We start from the raw sequence: 16,946 nt of genomic DNA, 5'->3' as shown, positions 1-16,946 counted from the left end.
TAAGCCCAGCTCAGCTCAGCTCACCCAGCCCTGCCCATTTCAACGCAACTTAGCTCAGCTCCGCTCATCCCAGTTTAGCCATTTATAGCTCAACCACCAGCTCAGCCCAGCACAGCCCATCCCTGCCCAGCACTACTCAGCTAAGGGCAGCTGAACAACCAACCAGCTCAGCCCAGCACAGTCCGGCTTAGCTCAGTTCACCCACCCCTGCCCAGCTCAGACCCCTCAGTTTAGCCCAGCTTGAGTAAGCTCAGCCAGGCTTACCTTGACAAGTTCAGTCCAACTAAGCTTTGCCATGCCAGATGAGCCCAGCTCACCACAGCTCAGCTCAGCTCAGCTCAGCATAACTAGTCAAGCCAGCTCAACTCAGCTCAGCACAGCTCTAGTCTGCTCAACAAACCCCACCTATACCAGCCCTGTTCTGCCCAGTCCAGCTCAACCTAGCTCAGACATTTCAGGCCCTTTCTACTCAGCTCGTTGCCATTCAGCTCAGCTCAACCCAGAATCGCAGGCTCAGCCCAGCTCAGCTCAGCCCAGTAACCTCAATTTAGCCCAGCTCAGCCCAGCTCAGCAGAGAGTCAGCCCAGCAGGGAGTCAGCCCCCCGCTCAGACCAGCTCATCCCAGCCCAGCTCAGCCTGTCAGTCAGCACAGCACATCTCTGTTCTGTCCAGTCAGGCTCAACACAGCTCAACCCAGCCCTATTCCGCCCATTTCAACCCAGCTTAAGCCAGTCTAACCCAGTCCAGCTCAGGCCAGACCTACTCAATGTAACTTATACCATTCAGGCCTGTTCTACTCAGCTCATCCCAATTTAGCTCATCTCAACCCAGAATTGCAGTCTCAGCTGAGGCCAGTGCAGCCCAGTAAAGATCAGTTCAGCCTAGTACCTCAACATAGCCCAGGTTAGCTCAGCCCAGCTCAGCCATGTGAATTCTCACAGCTCAGTCCAGCTGGCTGTGGCCATCCTGCAAGGTCCCCATGTCCTCCCCTCGTCTGTTTCTCAGCACAGCCCAGGTCTCACGTCAGCCCACAGGGCTCCTGTCACCGGGGCCAGTGACTCTGCTTGTCCTAACCGAGCTCTGCTTGCTGGGTCAGACCACCAAGCCCAGCTGGACCCTGCCCGCCCGGCCCGTGGCAGTGTCCTGCCTGGGTGCCTGGGTGCTGGCTGTGCTCTCTCTTCCTTCCCCTCTCTGTCCATGCCTGTTCTTCCTCCACCCCAGGAGGTTCCGGACCAGCCTGGCTGAGACTGCATGTGCGGTGGCTGAGAGCCTGGGGCACTCACCTGTCTAGGGTGCTGGAGCATCCCCCATGGTGGGGTGCAGCTGGCTCTGTGCTGTGGGTCCGTGTCAGTGTCAGATTCGTCATTGCTGCCCTGGCTGCTGGGTGCAGAGGGGCTGAGTGCAGAGGGAGCTGGGCCTGTCCAGCTCCTCGGGAAAGCTGTGTGGCTGTCCTGGCCCTTTGCCATGGGTGGGTGGGCTGGATGAGAAGTGCAGGTTGGGGAGGGGCTGCATGACTGTCTGTGGTCCCCAAGATGGGGTCACTCACCACTTCCTGCTGCTGTGGAAGATACTGTTGCTCACCTGCCTGCGATGTCTGGTCTGTGGTCTGGCTGTGGTGAGGACAGTTGTGTGGCCTGGGTCGTGTGACCCCTGGAGCTGGGTGTGCTCAGATCTCCGTGTGGCCAGGCCCAGGACTGTGCTGTGGGCTGAGATGCAGGGAAAGAGACCACAGTAGACACCAGGCTCAGAGAGGCTGGTGCAGGGATGGAGATGAAGAGGAAGGCCAGAGAGCAGCTCCTGGGCATGGCAGGGCTGTGGTCTCCCGAGGCATTGGAGTAAGACCGCTGGGTTGGTGTCAGGGTAGGGAGAGGTTTTGTACAGTGGCCTGGTGTTCCTGCAGGTAGAGCCTGGGCTGGGTTGTCCCTCCTGGTGAACCCCAGGTGGCCAGGTGCCTTGTCTGACTCCTCTAGAGCTGTAGCTTGGCCTTGGGCTGATTTTTTTTTTTTAATTTTATTTTAAATTCATTAATTACATTGTATTATGTGACACAGTTTCATAGGTATTGGGATTCTCCCCACCCCTCCCCAAACCCTCCCACCATGGTGGATTCCTCCACCTTGTTGCATAACCACAGTTCAAGTTCACTTGAGATTCCCCCATTGCAAGCATATACCAAACATAGAGTCCAGCATCTTATTGTCCAGATAAGTTCAACGGCTTCTTAGGTATACATTCTCTGGTCTGAAGACAGAGCCAGCAGACTATCATCCCGATCAATTAAAAGCTCCAACATACCATCAGCAAAAATTTACATCACCATGGAATTAATTGACATAGTAACGAGTAACCAATATGGTAAAAGTAAATGCGATTTCTTATCCACCTTCTGTGACCACCTCATTGACATTTCAATTTAGGTTTATACACAACATATAACATTCATAACATAACTTGTTATACATAACATCGTGTCATCTTAAATTAAGGCAAACATGTGGTATTTAACCTTTTGGGATTGGCTCATTTCCCTTAGCATTATGGTTTCCAGTTTGGCCCATTTGGCCACAAAGAACTGCATTTTGTTTTGTTTAATAGCTGAGTAGTATTCCATGGAGTAGATGAACCATAGCTTTCTTATCCAATCCTCTGTTGATGGGCATTTTGGTTGCTTCCATGTCTTTGCAATTACTGATTGTGCTGCTATGAGCATAGGAGTGCATGTTGGTTTCTCATAAAACAAGTGTTCTGGATATATTCCTAGGAGTGCTATTGCCGGGTCATACGGTATGTTGTATTTGAGTTGTTTGAATGTTCTCCATACTGATTTCCATAGAGGCTGTACCAGCCTGCAGCCCCACCAGCAGTGGAGTAGGGTTCCCTTTTCCCCGCAACCTCGCCAACAAGTGTTGTTGGTGCTTTTATTCATGTGGGCCAGTCTTACTGGCGTTAGGTGGTACCTCATTGATGTTTTAATTTGGATTTCCCTTATTGGGCCTTGGGCTGATTTTAACCCTTCACGTTCTCACCCCGAGTGGGGTACTGGGTCCAGTGGGGCAGCTCTAGTTTGAGTTTTGAGGGGCCCCTTGCTCTTCTTCATGTTTCTGTGCCTGTTTGCACCCTGCAGTGCAGGAAGACTCACCCCCTCCTCATCCTCACCAGCAGGTGCTATTGCGTGTCTGACATTAGTCACGGTCCCTGGAGGGAGGCGATCCCTAACTCTGGTTTGTATTTACATCTCCTTGGCAGCTAAACTGGTGTGTGCGCCTCTTTGTTGGTGATTTTTAGGATACTTTTCCTATTTATTTATTTATTTATTTATTATTTGGAGGGCAAATATACAGAGAGGAAGAGAGACAGAGAGGAAGATCTTCCCTCCAATGATTCACTTCCCAAGAAGCTAAAACAGCTGGAGCTGTGCTGGTCCGAAGCCTGGAGCCAGGAGCCTCTTCTGGTCTCCCACTTGGGTGCAGGGTGCCAAGGCTTTGGGCCATCTTGGCTGCATTCCCAGACCACAAGCAGGGAGCTGGATGGGAAGTGGACCTAATGGGATTAGAACCAGTGTTCATATGGGATCCTGGTGCGTGCAAGGTGAGGACTTTAGCCAGTAGGCTACCATGTTGGGCCCTCTTTTTGTTTTTAAAGAATAAAATTCATTTTGCTTTTGCTGATGTTTGCACATGGAGAGGGATGCATGTACATGTGGGCCACCGATTAGGGTGGGGTGGGTTGAGGAATGGGGAAAGTGGATGAGACAACTGGCTCCAATCTCCTTTTTTCTTCTAGTGTCTGGGGAAATTGGGGAGAGAAGGGGAGAGGACCATTCCCAGCAGCCCAGCCGCATCAGTGTTTGGGAATGGGGGACGGCCGCCTGACGTCATCCCAGGGTCCCTGATGTGGAGCAGGTTCTGAGGGCACTGTTCAAGTGGTTTTGATAGTTCTGAGACGCTGTTGGTTTTGTTGTTCCAGGGTTGAGGAAATCCTTCCAAGGTCCCCTGGCTGACACAATCCACCTTAGAGACTTTCACCCAGATGCTTGCTGTCAAAGGTTGACTGGGAGAGCTGTCCGATTTATTTGGCCTCCATGTACTAGATGTCCTCTGCAGGCCTCAATGAACTGGCTGTCATGTCCTCCACGAGCATCTGGGCATGCCATCCTCTGCACAGGGTTCAAAAATCAAGAAGACCAGTTCTGACACATGCGCTCCATGGTCAGACCACATAGGCTGTGATTTTCACCATGGTGAAAGTTCTGAGTTCAGTGATCCAGCTGTGTGTAGGGGTGTCCTCAAAGAAACCCTGCCCGAGGTGACTCCAGACCTGAGTCCTGTGTGTCAGGCAGTGTGGGGTCTGGTTCAGTCCATCACCCACATCAGCCTAAACACAGTGGTGGTTGCAGTCACCTGGTCAGTTCTGTCGCCAGCCCTGTCTCATCTACAAATGAATAGATGCTGTTCTCCAGCCCAACCCTGCCCAGCACACACTCGGCCCTCACACACACCAGCAGGAGCTGTAGCCCCGTTGGAGTGATCCCAATAACTCCCACAGGGCCACACTCAGCCCTTGTTTCTGCGCATGCAGGAATGTGCAGCAGACTGGCCTGATCCATCCCACATCCCATTTGGCTCTCCTACACACCAGTGGGTGTTGGAGCCTAGCTCAGCCCAATTGACACCACCATCCAGCCCACACTCATGTTGATGGGTGCCACCAGCTGTCTAGCCAGGCCCTCTCCCAGCCCTGGTTCTCATGCTCACCAGTGGGAGCTGCAGCGTATCAGAAGGGTGCCCATAATTTCCCTACAAGGCCTACTCCTTGTATGGGTCTCAAGGCTTGCAGGTGGTTCTATGGTCTAGCCTGCCAGGACTTGTGCCCAGTCCCAGCACCTGCCAGTTGATGCTGCAGCAAAGCCCAACCAACCTGCACTTACTCTGGTTCATACCTGCCCGGTGGATATGGTTACTTAGCCCAGCCTGACTCGGGCCCTAACCCAGCTCACATGCAGGCCAATGAGTTTTGTAGCCCTGTCCATCTGGTCTGTCCCCAGTCTCAGCTTTCACACTCACCAGTGGAGCCACCGTCCATCAGGGAAGTCCTTGCAGCCCTACCTACTGGGCTTACCCCCTCCATCCCGGGTGTTACCTGTGTTGGTGGGTGCTGCGGCCCAGGCTGGCACAGCTCCCCTCACCTTGGCATTCAGCAGTGGGTACTGCGGCTTGGCTCTGCCTGATCTGCACAGTGGCATAGTTAATACATATCTGTCATTGACCGGCCCAGAATGTGGGGGACTATTAGCTGCTTTTCTCCCAGAAGTGTGACACATGCCTAGGTACAGTATAACCTAGGCATCTGCCTGCAGGCGGGGGACTTTCTGGATACTAACCCTGGTCAGAAAGACAGTTTTCCAATACTTTGCCCCATGCTGTTGTCTGTGTCTTTCCTGTGTTGAGTGTTCCTTTGTGTGCAGAAGGGTCTTAGTTGGAGGACATCTCCGCTGTCTAGTTTTGTGTTGGTGGCCCGTGCTGTTGTAGTCTCAGCCATGCCTGCATCTGAACGTGTTTCTCCGTGCTCCCTCCTGGTGGTCTCCACTTTGAGATGCTATGTTTAGATGTTGGATCCAGTGGAGTTGTTCTTTGTATGGGATGGGAATTGGGGAATGCTGGTTCCTGTCCCGTGTGTGTGTGTGTGTGTGTGGTACGCCCATGCTTGCTGTGGTTTTCCTTGAAGAGTCTGTCCTCTGGCAAGGTGGCATTGGGCACCGGTGCCAGCACTCAGTGTCTGTTGGCGTGTGGATTGCTTTCTGGGTGCAGGGTGGTGTTGGTCACTTGTGACACTGTCTGTCAGTATGTGGATTTCTATGTTGGTGCAGGTTAGCATTGGGCACCTGTGCCAGTGTCTGTTGGCGTGTGGATTGTTTTCTGGGTGCAGGTTGATGTTGGGCACCTGTTCCAGTGTCTGTCAGTATGTGGATTTCTATGTGGGTGCAGGTTGGCATTGGGCACCTGTGCCAGTGTCTATTTTTTGTGTATTGTTTTCTGGGTGGAGGGTGGCATTAGGCACCTGTGCCAACATTAAGTGTCTGTTGGTGTGTGGATGGCTTTCTGGATGCTGGTTGGTACTGGGCAACTGGACCAGTGTCTGTTGGCATTTCGATTTCTATTTTTTTTTTAAAGATTTACTTATTTTTATTACAAAGTCAGATATACAGAGAGGAGGAGAGACAGAGCGGAAGATCTTCGTCCTATGATTCACTCCCCAAGTGACTGCAATGGCCGGTGCTGCGCTGATCCGAAGCCGGGAACCTCTAACCTCTTCCGGGTCTCCCACGTGGGTGCAGGGTCCCGAATCCCCGGGCCATCCTCTGCTGCCTTCCCAGGCCACAAGCAGGAAGCTGGATGGGAAGTGGGGCTGCTGGAATTAGAAGCGGCGCCCATATGGGATCCCGGGGCGTTCAAGGCGAGGACTTTAGCCGCTAGGCCATGAAGCCGGGCCTGGCATGTGGATTTCTATCTGGGATCTGAGTCTGCTGGATAACTAAGTATCTGTTCCCTTGCTACTACCTCTTTGTTTTCATTTTGGCAGCTCTGTAGTTTGTCTTAACATTGGGTATTGCTGTGCCTGCAGCTTTGCTGCTTTGTCCCAGAATGCCTTGCTGTTGGCGGTCACTGTGCTACCACAGGAATGTGGGGATTATCTTCTCAGAGCCGTGAAGGAAGCAGTTGTGTGTGGGTGAGATTGCATTGAATCTGTCACTCTCATTCTATAGCAGGGCTATTTTCACAGCAAATTCTTCTAATCCATGAACATGGGAGGTGACTCCTCTTTTTGGGTCTTCTTCATTGTTTTCACTCGGGTCTTGTAATTTTCAGTGTAGGAGTCTTTTACGTCCTGGTTAAATGTATTCCCAGGATTTGCTTGTTCTCGGTGTTGATGTTGTGAATGCCTGAACAGAGCTGGAGAGGGACGTGAAGTGCAACTGGTAGAGTCAGCCATGAGACAGACACAAGATAAAGACAATAGAAATGGGGCAGGCAGAGGGCAGGCTCCTGTCTCTGAGGAGATGTGATTGCTATAGAAGGCTCGTGGTGTTACCTACTATAGAAGTGCGTGGACAGCCAAATTGCAGAAGTGATTTGGCACAAAGTTTTTAAGCCTGACCCCATTTTGTGGTCCCCAGTCACTGCTTCATGATTAGGGGGTAACAGTGTGACCTTCAACAGGAGTCAGTTTGTGGCTGTTTCAGGACACCCTAAGCACACGGTTTTGTGGCTCAGGCCCATTGCCCCACAGTGGACACTTGCCACAGGGTTTTTCCTTGGCCTCTGGCCTCAGCAGCCTGTGATCTCTGGGTTCTTGTGTATAGCAGGAGTCAGGTCACTGGGTCTGTCCCTGCTACCTGTTTGCATGATCCGGAAGCTTGATCAGGAGTGGAGCCAGGAATCACACCCAGGCCTTGGATGTCGATGTGGAATATGGAATATGAGCTTTAATTGCTGCCTTTCCTACTGCTTGAACTCCTGGTTTGGGTATCAGGTGATCCTCCCTGTCCCTCAGTAACTACGTAAAATCTTACTTGGTACATCCCTCTCTTTTGTTTCTACCACTCTGTCTCTCTTCCTGTTTCTGCTTCTTTTCCATTTGTCCACTCTGGGGTGTTGGGCCAGTCCGCCTTCCTAGGGACCCAGGCTCACTCTCCCGTTCTAGTTACGTATGCTCAGTCTTTCTGTGGAATTCAGGCTCAGTCTTCCTCTCCAGATGCTGCCCTGGTTTTGGACGCAGCCATTCCTGGTGCTCTGGTCTCAGTGTGTTTTGGGCTCAGCCAATGGAGCTAATAGCTGGAGCCCTGGGCTGTGTCCTTCAGTCTGGCCCTGACTGTGGGGAAGGGAGGTGCTGAGTGAAGGTTTGATGACTAGCCGGTCCTCTGGACCTCTGCGCTGTGGTTCTGTCCCCCAGAGACAGGCTGGCTGAGCTGCCTGACTGGGCCACCCCTGGTTGCCTGAGCAGGTCCTGGCAGAAGCTAGGCTGGTCCTGGCAGAGCTGAGCCATTGGGCTTGTGAGGGCCTGCCTGGCTGGCTGTGTCCAGTCTGTCCCTGGCTGAGGGTGCTAGGGCCTTCTGCTGCCGTGGGGTCCTCACTGGCCAGTCCTGCGTGTGGTGTGACTGTGCCAGAGAGGTCTCGGGTTGGGACACCTGGGCTGTTCCTGGGATGACTCAGCCGGCCCAGGGCTGTTTCTGGGGTTTCAGCAGGTGCAGGTCACTTGGAGCTTCTGCAGAAAGAGCAAAACAGGAAACACCCCACGACAGCCTTGGTGCTGCTGTGCCAGGCACACTGGCACCCTGACCTGGTGACCACACAGCCTGGTCCACCTCACACAGCCTGGACCTGGGCTCATCTCCTCTCGACTTTCTAGTCCTCTTTTCCATTCTTGAAAGGAGTTGAGGACAGGTACTGACACTCCTTCTGGTGCCCACAGGAACATGGGAAGGCTTCATTCCTTAGGTCACTTCCTAGGAAGGTTACAAGTCAGGAGTTGGGATGTGTGCTAAGGACTCAGTGTCCAACAACTGGAGAATGTTCAGAAGAATTCGATTGTCTGACAGGAGGACTATGGCACAGTAACAAGGATGCAAGGCAAGGACCAGGACTGGGTTGGTGTCAGGACTAGAACTCAGTGAGCAGGCCCTGGGCTTAGTCACGGTCCAGGCCTCAGTGACCGTGGCAGAACAGGGCTCCATGAGCAGGCCCAGGAGCTTTGAGCAGGACCAGGGCATTACAACGCACATCAGCACGCATGACCTGGGTAGGCAGTGATGTGACCCACGTGGGGATCTGGACCCGTGTGCAGGTATGTGAGGTGAGCTCAGCCTGCGCACCAGGTCCCGTGGTCAGGATCTGGCTGTGGTCTGGGACCAGGGTCTGTACCTCAGACCAGAACTGAGTGATCAGATCTGGACCCAGAGAGGAGAACTGGGATTACAGAATGTGGAGCTGCACTCGAGGATCAGCCACAGGATTCAGTGCTGTGGACACAATTTATTGATCAGGCCCTGTGTGTGTTCCTGATGGGGATTCCGTGTATGCAGAGGGGGTCAGGTGTTGTCCCAGGGAACATGTGTGCAAATGCAGGGTCCAGAACTGGAAGCAGAGTCCTGTGGTCAGTAACAGGGCTGAGAGGTGAGGGACACGCCCAGGGGTGAAGGCCAGGACCTGTGATCAGGACAGGGCTTAGTGAACAGTTTCACGTGCCAGTGACTTTTACCAGGACCTGTTCCCTAGCACTATCCTACCGGTGCCTAAGGACTCCCTCCCTGGTGAAGCATTCCTCTCCCACTGGAGCCTCCTGCAGGTCAGGTCACGTTTTGGCCAGCAGGTGTGCCCATCCTAAGTCTCTGGACTGCAGGGTCAGCAGCTGACAGTCTGTTGCCCCACTTTGTCTCTGACCCATTCTCACCCAGAGCCAGGCACGTTTGCTGAAGAAGGTGTTTATTGGACTGGGTGCGGGTGGGTGTGGCAGGATGGCTGCTCTCTGGCTGTGGAGTTGCTGTTCCAGGGCCACCAGCATCCATCCAGAAAAGACAGGAACTCTGCTGAGGGCAGAAGTATCCTTGCCAGCTTAGGCTGCCGAGTCCTGGCTACAGAAGGCAGACGGGTTGGAATCTGCAGATCCTGCCCCTGCAGGATGCCCACGCTGAGCTCAGGCCCACTCAGTGTCTGCCAGGAGTTCCTTGAGGGTCAGCCAGTGGTGACAACAGTACACACTGCCTTTGGGCTGTGTGTCCCTGCTTTAAGCACCAATACCTGTTCCTCAGTACTGGGGTCCATCTTTGCTGCCAGGTGGGCCCCGGATGCTGGTCATGGTGAGTGCGGTGCTGTAGAACAGGCTCAGCAGGAAGAGGGTGAGGAGGGTGATGGTGGTGGGCCACAGGCTGTCTCCGGGGGCCTCCTCCAGGCTGTCTTGATCCAGCACCACCCATGGGATGGGTTCCCAGCCACCTGCAAGACACAGAAGGCCTGCCAGTCTGTCCAGCCTGGGCTTCACTGTCCCTTCCCAGATCTGCAGGGGTGCTGTAGAGGTGCCTTCAGGTGTGAGGACACGAGGCAGGGCTCCCAGGGTCCTGGGGGCTGAGCTCTTGCATGGAGTGAGGTGGTCACTTGGCATCACATGAACTGGAGTCCATCCTGGCAGCTCTGCAGAAGGGGCGTCCCTGATCCCTGGGCATGGGATCAGCCTCATGCTCAGGGCTGCACACTGACACTTGCTTGTGGGTGGCCTGGCCTGGTCTGGTCCAGTGAGGACCCAACACTGACTGGGAGGTCTGAGTGTGAGGTATAGTGTGTGAGGGCTAGCTGGGTGTGGCCCGAAGCCTCTGCCACTTTATCAGTGAGTGTGTCCGGGGAGGCCTGGGGAGGGCCACAGCACAGGCCGAGCAGCTGGCCCAGGGTGCTAGGCGTTGCTGTCTGCGCTTACGTGGGAGCTGAGCCTGTGTGTCTATGGAGGTTCATCACTCATGTCTGTTTATCTGTCATTTCTCAGTCTATTCTCTCTCTGTCCATCTCGCATTTCACCAGCTACAGAACTGTCCTTGGTCTCCTAAGCATCCTTGCATCCATCTGTGCGTGCCTGCCTCCTCTTACCCCACAGCCTGTCCATCCGTCCACCTCTCAGTGCGTCCATCCTCACGTCTGTCTACCTGTCCATCTGTCCTCATGTTGTCAGTCCACCCACATATCTGACCCCCATCCAGCTGTCATCCATCCATCATCCACAGCTCTCTAGTACACCATCCATCCACTCAGCTATCCGTCCATCACCTGTCCTTCCATGCACATGTCCAACCTATCACTCTATTATCCATCCATCCATCCGTCCATGCATCCATCCATGATCTATCCACCCACCTGCCTGCCTGTTCTTCCATCCATCCATCCATCCATCCATCCATCCATCCATCCATCCATCCAATATATGCATCATTCACTCTCTCGTGATCCATCGTCGTAACTGCCTCTTCTGCATCTATTAATTTTCCCTGTTTCCTCTCTTTCAAGAGTTACTCCTGTGGGTCAGTTCCTGGCCCTCATGGGATGCTGGTCACTGCTGTGAGGCACACATCCCCATGTGGTCTGTCCCCCCTCTTACGTCTCTTGGTGATGGATGTTCTGTGGACAAGTGGCAGGAGTGTGTATGGGTTTCTGGTCTCTGGGCTCTGAGAGAGGAGACTGGGTGAGCCACATACCCTGGGGAGCCTCAGAGGCACCAGGGACAAGAGCAGGGTGCCCGTCTCCCTCTTGTGGAAGCCCTGGTGCCAGGTGTGCCTGCATGGGTCATGGGACTGCTCCCCTAATGCCCTGTGGACCCTAAGCAGGGCTGAGGCCATGGAGGGTCCTGAGTGAGTGGTGTTGTCCCTTGCCCTGCCCCCGGCCTCTGGTTTGACTCCCATTTGGCTGTGGCAGGATTGAAGCTTGAAGTGTGGGGTTTTCAGGGGGCAGTGGCTATGTGGGTATGGTCTGTGGAATTGGTCGTTGAGCTGTGTATGACTGAATATGCAGGGCTGCCCCAGTGGGTCAGGAGGTGTCTGGGGAGACCATCTGAGGGCTTGGGCAGTGAGGTCCCTGTCCTTTCTGGTGCTGCGTATGGGCTGTGGGTGTCCTGTAGGCACAGTGTTGGGTATGTGTAGGTGTGAGCCCATGTGAATATATGTTCTCAACGTGTACACACACAGAGAACAGGGTGGTGTATGGGTGGTTGTGGTGTGTCTCCTGGGGTGTTTGTGCTGTCCTGTGTTTCTGGGGGTTTCTCAGCCTGGTCAGATGGTCTGACTGGCTGGGGTTCCATGCCAGGTGCCTGTCTTCATTTTGTGTCCCCGGATAGAGCCCCTGTTCCTTTGCCACACCCTCCCCTCTCCTCAGCTGAAAGCTAAGGGCTAGTGGCTGTGTCTGTGTCAATGAGGAAGTCATTGAGTTGTTCCCTTTGCTCAGTTACCCTCTGAGCTGTGTCTGCATCAGCCTCAGATCCACCCAGCTCAGCATCAGGCCACATAGAGGGCACACTCCCACAGGGCACTGACACAGGCTGATTCACACTCCCACAGGTACACCTACACAAGTTCTCACACGTACACACTCACATTACTGACACACAACTGCAGACACACACTCAATCATACATTTGCTCACAGTAACACATGTGTACACTCACACTCCCTCACAGAGCACACACACACCTAGCACTTGTCACCTCACCCTCAAGCACACGTGCTCACACTGGCTCACTCACATTTCCATACTCACTCACAGTCACTCTCTCACACAGCACGCTGGAGGGCTTGGTGAGGTGCCTGAGGCCCCCACAACCTCCTGGCCTGGGATGAGCTCTCCTACCCCCACCCTGTGGCTGCAGCCCCCGAGGGAGACAGTCAGGCACAAGGACCCGCAAGGCTGCTGGGGCCAGCACACAGTTTATTCAGGGCAGGGCGGGTGGCTCAGTAGCAGACACTTTCCACGTCTGCCACGACCACAGACACGTTGACGTGGGTGGGTTTACCCGACAGACGGTCGATGGTCTTCTCGGTGAAGTTGTCGGGCAGGCCCTCATGGCCCACCACGCAGGAGAAGTTGTCCCCGTTGTTCCAATCCTTGGCCGAGACGCGCAGCAGGCTGGTCACGGCGAAGGTGCTGGAAGTCTGGTTGGGTTCTGGCAGGGGCTTAAACACCAGGAAGTCTTCCCTGGGGACCAGCTTGTCTATGTGCAGCCAGTAGATGAGCACGTCCTTGGGGCTGAAGCCACGCACCAGGCAGGTCAGCGTCACCAGTGCGTTTAGGGCTAGTTCTTCTGACGGCGGCGGCAGCAGATGCACCTGGGGTGGGATGATGTTCCCTGCGAGGGGACAGAGGTGTCAGGGATGCGTGCAGGACAGGACTGGGCCTCCTGGTCCCTCTGAGGATGGGGACGAAGCCTCAGGCCAGGCCTGTAGGGAGGAGGCGGGCAGGGTAGTGGGGTAGCTGGCAGCGTCTTGGGGTGTGTGTGGTGGGCTCACCTGTGTCTTTGCTGATGGTGTCAGTCAGTGAGCCGCCCTCTATCTCAGGGTGTTTGACAGTGCATGTGAACTGTGTCCCCTGGTTCCAGAGTTCTGCGCAGCCGGGCAGCACGCTGGACACACTGTAGCAGCCGCAGGAGTCCTCCTGGGCACTAAGCAGCACAGGAGTGTTCCCCGTGTCGGGTGTCCATTTGAAGACGGCATCATCGGGATTCTTCACGCCTTTCAGGGTGCAGGTGATGTTGGCTTCTGATTTGAGGAGCAGGTCTTTGATGCTTGGCCTCTGCAGGGAGATGCTGGACTTGCAGTTCGTAGGGCAGATGGGGCAGGTTTCGCAGGTTGCGCAGGTTGGGCAGGTTGGGCAAGGGCAGGGGCAGTCACAGTTACAATCGGCTAATGGACATGGATGTGCAGAAACAGAGAGGAAAGAGAAGGTCAATAAGTTCCTCCCCCGCATCCCTGTCCAGGCTGCCCTTCTGCCCCACTCTGTTCTGTGAGATCCAGCCCAGCAGCCCGCCCTAAGCCTCAGTGTGCCTGGCCCCATCCCCAGCTGCCCTCTGACCTTCACAGGGAACCTCCACATCCTTATTGTTGTTGTTGTATTCCACGGTGCAGGACACACTGCTTCCCTCAGGGCACCCAGCATCTGGTATCAGCAGGTAGCATGAGGTGAACTGGGTCCCAGGGTCAGTCGCAGACACGACAGGTGGGAACTTAGTGACGTTCCCGTTGGCGTTGCAGCTCACACTCAGAGGGCCCACAGGGAAGTAGCCCCGGATCAGGACACCGAGGACATTATCCGACTCTACACAGGGACTCAGCGGGAAGACGTCGGGGTTGGCTTCGGGATCTAGAACACAGGACCGATGGTCATCATGAAGCTGCACCCTCCACCAGCCCCTGAGGTCAGGGCCCTGCCAGCCTCTGCAGTGGAACCCTGGCCAGAGTGGCTAGGACGAGCCCAGGTCACAGAGCCAGGGCCACACCTGTGCTGGCACTGTCTGCTGACTTCTGCTGTATAGTGACTCCTGCCTGGCTTCTCAGCCCTGTGTTGCTCCAGCCTGGCTTGGTCATGGAGTTGTTGCAGGCTCCGGACTCCCAGGGTCCCTGGCCCCTCTGGGTGCACAGGCAAACCCCTCCCAGGTTTTGTGGCCAGCTTATGTGAAGGGACAGAGCAGCCTGGACATGGTGAAGGCTGAGGAGAGCTGAGAGCCTGCCTACCTGTGTCCTTTCCTCCCATATGTGATCAGGGTCCCTGCCCACTGCTGCCTGGACCCCACACCCAGCCTTCCCACCTGCCGTCATCAGCCATGGACGTCCTCAGGCCCCATGTCCTGGAGGACAGCGTAGGGCAGCTCCTGCCAGGAACCTGAATGTGGCTCTGAGATGACAGACAGAGCCTGAGATGCAGGCTGTGCGCCTAAGGAACACAGCACTGCCTGGCTGCCAGGTGCTCTGTGTTCCAACTGAATTCAGCCCAGGAAGCTCAGCTGAGCCCAAACGTAGGGTGGCATATCCCAGAGAGGCCAGTACATTATGCGAACCTCAGGGAGCCCAGAGTGGCCCAGCCCAGCCCTGCACAGCCCATGCCCTCAAAGCTCAGCTCAGCTCAGTCCCTGCCACCTCAGCCTAGCCCAGCCCAGCCCAGCTGAGCTCAGCTCAAGCCAACTCACTCAGACTAGATCAGGCCAGGTTAGCCCAGCTCAGTCCTGCTCTGCTGTGTCCAGCCCAGCTCAGCCTGCTCAGTCCTGGCCACATCAGCCCAGTCCACCTGAACTCAGCTCAGCCAAGCCAATCCCAGACAAGTCCAGCTGGCCCAGTTCAGCCCAGCTCAGACAGCTTAGCACAGGGCAGCTAAGCCCTGCACAGCTTAGGTCAGCAAAGCTTAGCTTAACTCTGTCCTGGCCTACTCAGTCCTGCCCAGTACAGGTCCACCCGGCCTCGCCAAGCTTGGCTCAAGTCAACTAATTTAGCCTAGATCAGCCTAGCCAGCTCAGTCCTGGCCACATTGGCCCAGCCCAGTCCACCTGAACTCAGCTCAGCCTAGCTAATCCCAGCCATGTCCAGCTGAGCCAGCTTAGCCAAGCTCAGCACAAGCAACTCAGCCAGCACTGCCCACACCAGCCATGGCTACTTACGCTAGGTTAATCTAGCTCAGTTCTGCCCAGCTCTGAACGCTTATTCAGTGCAGATCACACAGCCTAGATCAGGTCATTTTAGCCACCCCAGCCCAGTGTAGTTCTACTCAGCCCAGCTAAGCCCAGCTGAGCTCAACCCAGCTCAGTCCAGAACAACTCAGCCCAGCCTAGTGAGTCCTGTAAGTCTGACTCAGCTCAACCAACCCTGTTAAGCCCAGCTCAGCTCAGCTCACCCAGCCCTGCCCATTTCAACGCAACTTAGCTCAGCTCCGCTCATCCCAGTTTAGCCATTTATAGCTCAACCACCAGCTCAGCCCAGCACAGCCCATCCCTGCCCAGCACTACTCAGCTAAGGGCAGCTGAACAACCAACCAGCTCAGCCCAGCACAGCCCGGCTTAGCTCAGTTCACCCACCCCTGCCCAGCTCAGACCCCTCAGTTTAGCCCAGCTCGAGTAAGCTCAGCCAGGCTTACCTTGACAAGTTCAGTCCAACTAAGCTTTGCCATGCCAGATGAGCCCAGCTCACCACAGCTCAGCTCAGCATAACTAGTCAAGCCAGCTCAACTCAGCTCAGCACAGCTCTAGTCTGCTCAACAAACCCCACCTATACCAGCCCTGTTCTGCCCAGTCCAGCTCAACCTAGCTCAGACATTTCAGGCCCGTTCTACTCAGCTCGTCGCCATTCAGCTCAGCTCAACCAAGAATCACAGGCTCAGCCCAGCTCAGCTCAGCCCAGTAACCTCAACTTAGCCCAGCCCAGCTCAGCCCAGCTCAGCCCAGCTCAGCCCTATTCTGCACAGAGCAGACAGGCCCAGCCCAGCTCAGCCCAGCAGGGAGTCAGCCCTGCTCAGACCAGCTCATCCCAGCCCAGCTCAGCCTGTCAGTCAGCACAGCGCATCTCTGTTCTGTCCAGTCAGGCTCAACACAGCTCAACCCAGCCCTATTCCGCCCATTTCAACCAGCTTAAGCCAGTCTAGCCCAGCCCAAATCAGGCCAGACCTACTCAATATAACTTATGCCATTCAGGCCTGTTCTACTCAGCTCATCTCAATTCAGCTCATCTCAACTCAGAATTGCAGTCTCAGCTGAGGCCAGTGCAGCCCAGTAAAGATCAGTTCAGCCTAGTACCTCAACATAGCCCAGGTTAGCTCAGCCCAGCTTAGCCATGTGAATTCTCACAGCTCAGTCCAGCTGGCTGTGGCCATCCTGCAAGGTCCCCATGTCCTCCCCTCGTCTGTTTCTCAGCACAGCCCAGGTCTCACGTCAGCCCACAGGGCTCCTGTCACCGGGGCCAGTGACTCTGCTTGTCCTAACCAAGCTCTGCTTGCTGGGTCAGACCACCAAGCCAGCTGGACCCTGCCCGCCCGGCCCGTGGCAGTGTCCTGCCTGGGTGCCTGGGTGCTGGCTGTGCTCTCTCTTCCTTCCCCTCTCTGTCCATGCCTGTTCTTCCTCCACCCCAGGAGGCTCCGGACCAGCCTGGCTGAGACTCTGCATGTGCGGTGGCTGAGACCCTGGGGCACTCACCTGTCTAGGGTGCTGGAGCATCCCCCATGGTGGGGTGCAGCTGGCTCTGTGCTGTGGGTCCGTGTCAGTGTCAGATTCGTCATTGCTGCCCTGGCTGCTGGGTGCAGAGGGGCTGAGTGCAGAGGGAGCTGGGCCTGTCCAGCTCCTCGGGAAAGCTGTGTGGCTGTCCTGGCCCTTTGCCATGGGTGGGTGGGCTGGATGAGAAGTGCAGGTTGGGGAGGGGCTGCATGACTGTCTGTGGTCCCCAAGAT

The 16,946-nt window shown here is 55.3% G+C and overlaps 1 gene segment (V, D, J or C); it reads right to left on the bottom strand.

The window, feature by feature from the left end:
• Positions 1-12,478: 12,478 nt before the first annotated feature.
• On the bottom strand, positions 12,479-14,338 carry LOC101532526 (Ig alpha chain C region-like). The segment is given in 4 exon segments: positions 12,479-12,873; positions 13,034-13,282; positions 13,596-13,883; positions 14,329-14,338. Coding segments are annotated over 4 exon segments (942 nt in total).
• Positions 14,339-16,946: the final 2,608 nt, after the last annotated feature.

Source organism: Ochotona princeps, chromosome 26, assembly GCF_030435755.1.
Source record: "Ochotona princeps isolate mOchPri1 chromosome 26, mOchPri1.hap1, whole genome shotgun sequence".
NCBI classification, from domain to species: domain Eukaryota; kingdom Metazoa; phylum Chordata; class Mammalia; order Lagomorpha; family Ochotonidae; genus Ochotona; species Ochotona princeps.
This window is presented reverse-complemented; position numbering and strand designations above follow the sequence as displayed.